This window comes from Phalacrocorax aristotelis, chromosome 2, assembly GCF_949628215.1.
Source record: "Phalacrocorax aristotelis chromosome 2, bGulAri2.1, whole genome shotgun sequence".
Lineage (NCBI taxonomy): Eukaryota > Metazoa > Chordata > Aves > Suliformes > Phalacrocoracidae > Phalacrocorax > Phalacrocorax aristotelis.
The window spans coordinates 143,623,827-143,634,265 of record NC_134277.1 but is presented as its reverse complement, the minus strand read 5'-3'; the positions used below and the strand labels follow the sequence as shown (position 1 = coordinate 143,634,265).

Sequence of the window (10,439 nt, the reverse complement as noted above, 5' to 3'; positions counted from 1 at the left end):
CACCTCCCCCGACTACATTTCCCAGAAACCCCTGCGCGCGGGAGGGCCGCACGTGGCGTTAGGGGGCGGGCGGGGCAGGCAGCAGCCGGCGGGGCGCTGAGGAGAGGGCTGGGGGGGGGGCCGGCGGCGCTAGCAGCGATGGCCTCTCTCGTCAAGAAAATAATTAGCACTGCGAAGGCCCCTGCTGCGCTGGGTCCCTACAGGTATGCCTCGGCGAGAGGGAGGGCTCTTGCAAGGAGCAGGGGTGAGCGGGAGCGGGTTTTGCTGGTAGGGTTTCCTGGGGGGGATCTGTCAGGCAGCCCCGGGGGCTGTGGTGAGGGTCCCCCCGCCCCTTCCCCGAGTAGGGACCGGTCTACTCTCCGGTAACCCCCCGAGTAGGGACAGCTGGGGCCCTACAGCGCAAGTGGGTCTGCTGTGCTAGCGGCAAACTTTAGCCTGACTTTGTGGGGTGGGTGGTCCTGGTCATTTTACGTGAGGTTTTAAAGTGTTTCTTAAAAAGTCAGTTTGGGAAAATAATTCTGAAATTAGTGATAAGCAGTGAGTGAAGAAAAGTGCAAGAGAAAGAATGATTCAAGGGAAAAAATGCCTAGAAAAAAGCGGGTTGCACAGGCAAGGTAGCAGCGAATGCGGACTCTGGAGGCGATGGGCAGTGGGGGCTGGGCCCAACCCAGGACGTGCCTTGGGAGCTGCAGAGTTCCTTGCCTGGGAAGTGCAAATCTTTGCTTGTTTTGAACGTGACTGCCAGGAAGTTTAAATGCTTTTCTGTCTAAAAACTAACTGCTGTAAAAATATGTAAGGTGGTGTTCAATGTTTTCTGAGTAAGTTTAGTTGCAACAGGTCTGAATGTATTTAAAACAAAATCCCCATTTATTTGGGGAAAGGTTTCTCTTTGCTTCTTGGATGTGAAAAAATGTTCAATAACTATAAGACTCTTAGATATAAGGTACTGAAAGATTTTTACCAGGGCATTTTCTGAGAATTTTTAATTCTGGTTTCAGGCTTTGTTTTCCAAATATAAGCACAGACTCATTTCACTTAAACTTTTCCAGTTGTAGCATCTTAGTGCCTTCTAGGTGCATTTTTGTCTCCATTGCTTTGAAACTGAGCTTTCTGTGCTTCAAACTGTGTGTTCTTTATAGGAATTTGAAGATGGAGAAATACAAAGTATAGAACAGAGAGACATGACATAAAGGTTAACTTCTGTAAACAGTAAACCGCATTGCAGCCAGGGGCCTGGCATCACTTATAGTTCTCATAGCTCTCCACTTCTGTTGTAATTAACTGCACTCCAATATTTTGCATTTATCGGTAGTTCTTGATTAAATTCTGCTTCTTATGTAGCCTGTTAATTGTATGATGGGTCTAACATCAATAAGTTTATCACTAACTTAGTTTATCAGGTTTCAGTAAACTTGTCAAAGTCCACTGAGCAAAAGTTGCGCAAGAAATAAATGCTACATCTCCTGCTGTGGAGTTGGAACATGGTAACAGAGGAATGAGGGCTTAATATGGAATGAAGAATTGGGATGCATGGGCTACATTCCTGGTTGTACTATAACCCTTCAGTATGCTTTTTGGTGACCTATTTTTAATGTATTTTCATACTTTCTTTACTGTATCAAATTTCCAGTAACATGAAATGGGTAGGTAGGTATATAAAAAGACTTATATGTGTGAGTGTGTATGTGTGTATATATATACACATATCTCATTAATGATATTAAATTTTTTAAAAGACACAGCAGAGATACTGTTCTTGTATTAATCAACAATCATTTGTGTAAAGAAGATCTGATTAACTTTGCAGTCTTTGTCTTTAAAGAACATTCGTAACACCATCTCTCTGGTGGATGATGTTCTAAGGTCATAATGTCCATCCAGTTATGCACTTGGTATACTTAAACCTGAATTACTTCAGGCACACAGTCACACCTCTGCTGAATCAGAGATTAAAGAGTAGCTATGATTGACCCTGGTTATAGGATACATCTGCAGTTAAAGTGTGATTGGGGTTTGTGTAGTTGAAGTTTCTCTGAGCTTTACTCATACATTTGGCTGCGGTAGAAGTATATCCTTTAGAATCATAGAATAGTTTGGGTTGGAAGGGACCTTTGAAGGTCATTTAGTCTAAGTCCCCTGCAATGAGCAGGGACATCTGCAACTAGATCAGGTTGCTCAGAGCCCCGTCCAACCTGACTTCGAGTATTTCCAGGGATGGGGCATCTACCACCTCTCTGGGCAACCTGTTCCAGTGTTTCACCACCCTCATCGTAAAAAACTTCTTCCTTGTATTTAGTCTGAATCTACCCTCCTTTAGTTTAAAACCATTACCCCTCGTCCTGTTGCAACAGGCCCTGCTAAAATGTTTGTCTCAGTCTTTCTTATAGGCCCCCTTTAAGTACTGAAAGGCTGCAATAATGTCTCCCCACAGCCTTCTCTTCTCATGGCTGAACAACCCAACTCTCTCAGCGTGTTCTTGTAGGAGGGGTGCTCCATCCCAGCCCTGTGATCATTTCTGTGGCCTCCTCTGGACCCGCTCCAACAGGTCCATGTCCTTCCTGTGCTGAGAACTCTGAAGCTGGATGCAGTACTCCAGGTGGAGTAGATTCCATAGCTGAGTAGATGGGCAGAATCACCTCCCTCGACCTGCTGGCCACACTTCTTTTGATGCAGCCCAGGACATGGTTGGCTTTTTGGGCTACAAGTACACATTGCCGGGTCAGGCTAAGCTTTTCATCCACCAGTACTCCCAAGTTCTTCTCTGCAGGGTTGCTCTCAACCTCTTCATCTCCCAGCCTGTATTGATACCAGGGGTTGCCCTGATCCAGGTGCAGGACCTTGTACTTAGCCTTGTTGAACCGCATGAAGTTCACATGGGCCCACTTGTGAAGCTTGTTCAGGTCCCTCTGGATGTCATCCTGTCCCTCAGGTATGTCAACTGCACCACTCAGCCTAGTGTCATATGCAAACTTGCTGAGGGTGCACACAATCTCGCTATGTCATTGATGAAGATATTAAACAGTACTGGTCCCAGTACAGATCCCTGAGGGACACCACTTTTCACCAATCTCTGGACAGTGAGCTGTTGACCACTACCTTCTCGATGTGACTATCCAACCAATTCTTCATCCACTAAACAGTCTACCCATCAAATCCATATCTCTGGTAAATTAATAGTCTCAGTGAACGGAGGATTCTACTGGTAAAGCATACCAAGAGAAGAAGGTTGAGGAGCAGAGAAGGAGACCCAATAAGACTGCTGCAGATGTTGATCTGGTAGTGGTATCAGAAGGCTTCAGCTTACTTTTTCCCCATTTATTCATGATTTAGGACTGTCTGAAGCCCTTTGTTAGGATAAATGTTTCATTGTATCATTTGCTTTATAATAAGCAGTACAGTACAATCTCTTTTTTTAAGAAGGCTCATGTCTTCTTGTTGCATGGTTCTCTGTGCTTCAAACAGAAAGTGAAGTTTGTGGTCTGAGAGCTTGTGCCTCAAACAAATCAGGTCAGAAAGAAAGTAAAATTAAAGAAGCATGTGTGTTTGGTTCATACACGCATTTTCTATTGACAAGACTGCATTAGCTAGAAAACGACTTTATTCACTGTTTTACTATATCCAATAAGTTACTGGCTATTTTCTCCCCTTATGAAATTACAGGACAATGTAGGACAGGGATAAAATGAAAGATGGGAGTGATGGCACTGTTTGGCTTGCCTAACCGTAATAATTTATTTTACTGAGTCCCTAAACTAGGTTAGTCGCCTGTGAAGTCAATGGATTGAGCCCAATCCAACTGAGTCAATATGAATTAAGAGATGTAATAAAAATGTTCTCTGAAAGAGTCACTTTCTTTCTCCACTGACATTAAAGGGAAGCTAACCTCCTAATTTAGATACTTCAGGGAGGTGTAACTTGAGGGGCTTGTTGAGCTGTCAAAACAATGCATTTTCTTGTAGAATGAGAAGAGATAAGAAAAACTGTTGACACACCACAAGTGCTTTCAAAAGAATCTTTCTCTAATTTCTTCGCAACATATTTTTAATTACTGGCTGAACTGAAGCAAATTGTCTCTTGCGTAATGTTTGCTAGGTAGTTTAAATCTTTGTTTTAATCTTTTAATCTCTTTGTGGTAATTAGAGACATTTATAATTGCCAACTCTACTTCAGCAAAAACACACCTGACCTTTATATAAAAAGGTTTTGAAAATAGTTTGAATTCTGCATTCTTCTGAACTACCCAGCCAACAGGTCATCCAGGTTATTTTGTGAGAGGAGAGTGATAGTTTTGGGAATGGAGTGATCAAGGTGCTGTGCTGACAGGCCAAATTCATGACTCTGGATGAATAATGCCAGAGAACTAGCATGTATGGCTTCACCTTAGAGCTGTAACTCATTTATCATGGCACCCATTTGAGAAGAAAATGGTAAATTTACTAATAGGCTCTTTTTCTGATATTTTTTAAAAACTTCCTTGCTCTGTAGCTGAGATGTAGATGGAAGGTATTGTCTACTTATCAAACTGGGATTGAATATTTAGCTGGGCAGGTGCAAAAAATGTTTATTTACTTTGCCTCCCCTCTGTGCTATCTGCAGTGTGGAAGCTGTGTAGCTGTGTTTAGTGTTGTCTTGCTGCACTCATGTCTTTTGCCTTTCCAAGAAGCAGGGTTTATTACCTCAAAAACAGAGCTATGCTAATGTAGCTATGTATTCCCATAAGTGATTTAATCCCAGGTCTCCCAAAGCGTAAGCCAATTGAATGTATGACTGTGTGTACAGACTTGTGTGTGCATAACCTAAGTCCTCTATCTTTCTGAGATACTGACAACTACTGAAGAAAATGTGAAGTGTGCTTTCAGACAGTTAAATGTTTTGATGGGGAAACATTAAACCTAAAATGTCACTTACTTTTTCAGCCAAGCAGTACTGGTAGACCGGACGATGTACATTGCAGGACAGATAGGTATAGAACCTTCCACTGGGCAGCTTGTCTCTGGAGGGGCAAAGGAAGAAGCTAAGCAGGTAAGATGGCTTCTTGTAATGGAGTTGGTATATGTTAGTTAAACATGGACTTCTGAGAAATTGAAGGGTCCTAGAGAGCACATTTCACATGCTCTAAGATGAGGGAGAAGCGGGAAGAAGTCATTCCACCCTATCCCTGTCATTTTCCACCCAAACAATGTCGAGGTCAGGGGAGGAATCTGTATTTCATGTAGGAAAGAATCAATGTTTGTAACAAAGGTTCACACCCTAGTAAAAACATGAGCTTTGAGATGGGGAAAGATTTGTTCCCCCAGCAGCAAAGAGGTTGTGTGAGGTAATAGGTAGGATGAGATGGCGCTGCATCATGCATTCATCTAATGAATGGATGGTTTAATATTTGTGATTTGTTAGAAGCTCCCTTTTATTAATTTACTTTTTAATCTATTTCTGATTTTGCCGATGACAGTTGAAGATGTGCTGGGTGAATTTATAACATGGATGTAGCCAGATTACAACTCATATTTACATACTTACTTAAATACAACCCAGCTGATACTTAAAGATTTTTGCCTCATTTTTCATTAGGCTCTAAAAAACATGGGAGAAATCCTGAAAGCTGCAGGCTGTGACTATGGCAATGGTAAGTGTGATGGTGGCAAACATACGGTTGTTTTTACCTACCTGGATTAAAAAAAATAAAGTGACCTTTTAAAGGAAAAAAAAAAAACCCTGTTTGCTAAACATACAACTCTTACCAATAGCTGAAGGAGAAAAAAGGAATCATGAGCCTGGGTTAAAAAAGAAATCAATGTGAAATGTTTGTTATGGGTATCAGTGGGACACTACTTTTCACTGTAAGTTCCTGTCCACTGTGCTAATATTTTAATTCTAACTGATGAAGTTTAGGTATAGACAGTGCTGCAATTGACAACAGGCATTTTAAGCATCCTAGACTTCATTCTGGATAAAAGCAGGTCTCTGTCTATGGTGTTAATATTCTAAGCATTTTGAGTGCCTTGTTTTGAGGAGGACTCTAATAGTGGAGCCAAACCAGAGTTAATGTCAGCTTGGGCAGTCGTGGGTAAAAAAAAAAATCTAGTATAGACTATATCTTCAGGCTTTTTATGGACTTTTTGGCAGCAGATATTAATATGATGTAATTTTTGCCAACAGTTGGCTTATAACAGCTTTTTTAATTCAACCTGCTTATCAGTTCTGTGCCTCTTGGAAGAATTGGACTTAGAACAAAGTTTAAAACAGATTTTCAGAGGTGGCCATGAATGTGTAATTCCTTCAAGTTTTATTATGTACCAGGTATTCAGATTTTTTTAGATGGTTTTCTAGGTGGTAGCTCTAATGGTCAACATCTGTTTGCAGAACTCTACAAAATGTTTAGAATGTTTAAGATAAATTTATGAAATAAAAGCAAGAAATGCACTAAAGATTTTCAACTTCTGTATAAAAGTCAGGGGTCCAAAATAACTGCAGTTATGTAATTTCTAGTTGTGAAGACTACAGTTTTGATGGCAGACATGAAGGACTTCAATGATATTAATGATATTTACAAACAATGTAAGTAGATCTTTTGTTTCTGTTTTACCCGTATGGCTTGTGGAACAACTTACATTCACAGTAAGCAAAGTGTTTTAATGACTCAGATGGTGTAGTTCCAGACTCTTTGAGATTCCAGTAGAAATAGAACATTAAAAAAAAAATTTAATTTGCAAGCACCAGATCAAGCATAGCCCAATTTCTTGTGGATTTGTGTCCTACCGTCCCACTAACTCACTGTCACATGAAGATCAACCCCTGCTATCCCTACAGGTTGATCTTCCATGCCTCTTTGCCTTGATAGATGCTGTGTTGTCCCTAATTTAATTCTACTGTAGGCAAGCCTTCAAATGCTTAATTTCAGACTTTGCATCTCCATTTCTTTAAAGTCTATTTGTATCTTTGAGTGATTTGTGGATTATTGTTATGGGACATGGCTCATTTTTTTTATACAAGGATGAGCCACACGGCTCCCCTTAAGAAAAAAAAAGAATAATGCTTGGTTAACATAACTGAATGTAGACTGGGGAGAGTATGCACATAAGCTCCTTATTTAGATAGCTTTAGGTTTTAATTAGGTAGCAATATCTGGTCTTGAATGAAGTCTTTTATTTATGAGCTGTCAACATAGTTTCCTGCATGTCAAAATGGAATTGTGTGTGCATTTAAGCAGGGTAAGAAACAGACCAGGTGGATACTTAGTTACTTGTTGCTTCCTACCTGTAGTTCAAGAAAGCTGTTGTTGGTGTTCTTTGATTGTGAGTTGTTATTATTGTCCCTTGTCAGTGCAGGATCCTGAAAATAACATTTCCGAGCTTAGTGTTAACTCTTACTACTAAAACTTTGATTTAATTATGCAGATTCCTTGGAGGTGTTCAAAGTCAGGGTGGACGGGGCTTTGCGCAACCCGATCTAGTGAAAGATGTACCTGCCCATGGCAGGAGGGTGGGTTGTACTAGATGATCTTTAAAGGTCCCTTCCAACCCAAACTATTGTATGATTCTATACATTCAGCTTTTATATCTTGACCAATACCCTCTTTCTTTTTTTGTTTTTTTTCCCCTGTTCTTTGAATATCCTTGAGTGCCAGGCCTAACTGTGAATGGGGGAGTAGGTCAAGGGCCTATTTTAACTCTGCTTTCCTTTGATATGAGTAAGGTTGGCCCCTGTGACTTTAGGCAAATCTGGGATCTTTGCTCATGACTGTTTTGGCAGAGGCCTGTTTCTCCCTCTTGCTCTGCCTGTGAAGGAGCCCTCTCTCACTTTCTGGTCTTTGCAACTGGATGATCACCGTTCTGATTTGATCTTTCTTTTTCAGTCAAGTTGGTGTTAAGGCCATGCAGTGTCAGCAGAGTGCAAGTTATCACTGGCCGCTAGGTCATAACTCTAGCTGCCTTCTCGATGAAGCTTGCTGAGATGTTGAACTAGTCAGTGACCAAAAAAAACCAACAAGGGGGAAATGATAGCTGGCCCAGACTCTGTCTTGTAGCCTTGAACCTGAAACTGTTCCAATAACTACATTTTATACAGATTACTTTGAACTGTGTTTTATCAAGCAGAGTTAAGTGATGGGTGGATGTTTCTGTTTAAATTACAGTTTTCAAGACAAACTTCCCAGCCAGAGCAGCCTATCAGGTTGCTGCTTTGCCGAAAGTAAGTGTCACTTTTCTTCCTACAAAAATAATTTTCTGAAATTCCTTACTTCTGAAGCATTATGGCAGCTTTTCTTATTCTGGAGTAGCTTCAATTGCAATTATTTTAATGAATACTCTTAAGTATTTAGTTTTTTTCCAAGTATACCAGTCTTATTCCCTGTACATGATAAGAGATCTGAATATGAGAGAAACGTTATTTTTTTTATGGTGGAAGGTGGCTACAACGCTAGAAGTAAGAGGTTATGATACTTAAGTAAGAGTAAAGTGAATTTTCAGTATTACTTAACATTGCTCAATTAGTAATGCAACTGTCAGAAGTATAATCTCCCTCAAATGTCACTCAGTTCTTACAAGGTTGTGTTATACATCCACTTGCCTCATAAAATAGATGTGTTAAATTCCTAATATGTTTCTTCCTTGTTTTCTCACAGGGTGCCCGAGTTGAGATTGAAGCTATTGCCATTCAGGGACCCCTCCAAGATGCTTCAGCCTGACTATAGAGACTGAATATCGTACGACAGCAGTTTTAGATTTAATACTTCTCTCTTACAATTAACTATCAGATGTTACATACAGTTGAAATCACTAAACTTACCGAGGAAAGGTGCTTTCTTCTGGATTGTGGCCTTGGATTCTCTAAAATATAGGCTTGCAGTGAGTTCTATGCAGGCAAACCCTGAAACCTCCAGGATCCCTGCTAAAATCAGCCAAGCTTGATTGCAGGACAGGGCCCTTACTTTGGATATGCAGATACTAAGTACAAGTTTGGGTGAACGTATGACAGTTATACTTTGGGTGATCTGGGCATGGAAAACTAATGATTTGTAATAGTAGGTTTTTAGTAAAAATTTTAAGTAAGAGAAAATAAAAATGGGAAAACAGCAGAACACTTGAATTGCTTAGCTTACATTTTTACTTCTGTGTTTTGGGAATTTTCTTTCTGAACTATCTCAAACTCTTCACAGAATAGATTACTGTTGGGACTCACATTTTTTTTCATATGGAAGCAATTGCTTAAAGTTAACATTAATTTCAGAAATAAGAAAACTCTGCTTTTCTGAAATAAAGTGCTAACTTTATAAATCAGCTGTAAATGAATCTCTACCTGTAACCTTTTTCATAATCTTTTTCATAGTAGTTCAACTTTTATTATATTTTGATTTAAAGAAACAACAACAAAAAAACCACAAAAAATACTATTTAATGATAATAAATTATAATTGCATCTGTAAAACTGTGCTTGTCTGTTCTGGGAACAAACTTTTCTTTTCCTGGTTATACCTTGATACTCTGTTGCAAAAAAGTCCCTATCTTGCTTATTCAATAAGAAATAATTCAAACCAAAAGAATAGGTTTATTATCTATCTCCTAATAGCTAAGTATGCAAATAATCCTCCAAGACAGGAAGCTTTCAGCTATCTTGGCATTTTTTTCTCTGCCATTAAGGATAGAAGCATCTACTTGATGGGGTGATTAAGCAGTGTTGAGAAGTCAGACTGGTGATGCTAGTAAGTTATCCCATCCCTCTGCATTTATCTTCTAACCAAGTATAAATGGGTACCATGTTTTTAAGGAACTAGTTTGAAAGTCAGCTACATCAAGGTAGAGTTGATTCCCTGTCTTCCCCACAGCCGTACAACTGAGCACAGTATTGGTTTATTCAGGGGGAAGTGAGCAGAAATTCTTTTCTGTTCTACCTCAGTGTCTTTGATTTGCTCTCTTTTGTGAATATGGCCATCCAATTACATACAGGGTGCTACTGTCACTCTATCTTCACCTTCTTTGTGTAGAAAGTAAAAATAGCAGTGTGGAGAATATACCATTTCAGTGGTAGAAACCTGTACCTGCTTTATCAAAGGTACTGTGAGATGGAATCCTGTAGGCTGCTCCTTCCAGAGGCTGCTGTTTGTATGCCAGAGTGCCATGACTGAGCACTTCAGGATCTGTTTCTAGTCCCATCTCATGTGACCAAAATCACTCAATTTTGGTAAGCCACAATACTGTGGGTTCAGCTGTCCAGCAACTCAAATCCAAACTTCAGTGTTCTTGTGTATCATTTGTCTTCTGTGTGTAATGCCTACTGATGATCATCTCACATACTTCTAATAGTTTAATGATTTTCATATGGTTAGCATGCAAGAAAAGTCCAATCTGGCAGCACCAAGTTGCTGTCTACCTTTGCATGGCAGATATTGCCTTGTCTGAAAATCCCACTGCAGCCACGTTGTGTGAATAATCTTCCATCCTTGG

General features: G+C 40.1%; 1 protein-coding gene across 1 annotated transcript; it reads left to right on the top strand.

Annotated features, from left to right (window-relative positions):
- Nucleotides 1-66: 66 nt before the first annotated feature.
- RIDA (reactive intermediate imine deaminase A) lies at nt 67-9,423 on the top strand. The gene is made up of 6 exons (XM_075085477.1): nt 67-203; nt 4,917-5,022; nt 5,569-5,623; nt 6,487-6,555; nt 8,132-8,187; nt 8,621-9,423. The coding sequence occupies exons 1-6, from the start codon at nt 139-141 to the stop codon at nt 8,681-8,683; spliced, it is 414 nt and encodes a 137-aa protein (XP_074941578.1). The 5' UTR covers nt 67-138; the 3' UTR covers nt 8,684-9,423.
- Nucleotides 9,424-10,439: the final 1,016 nt, after the last annotated feature.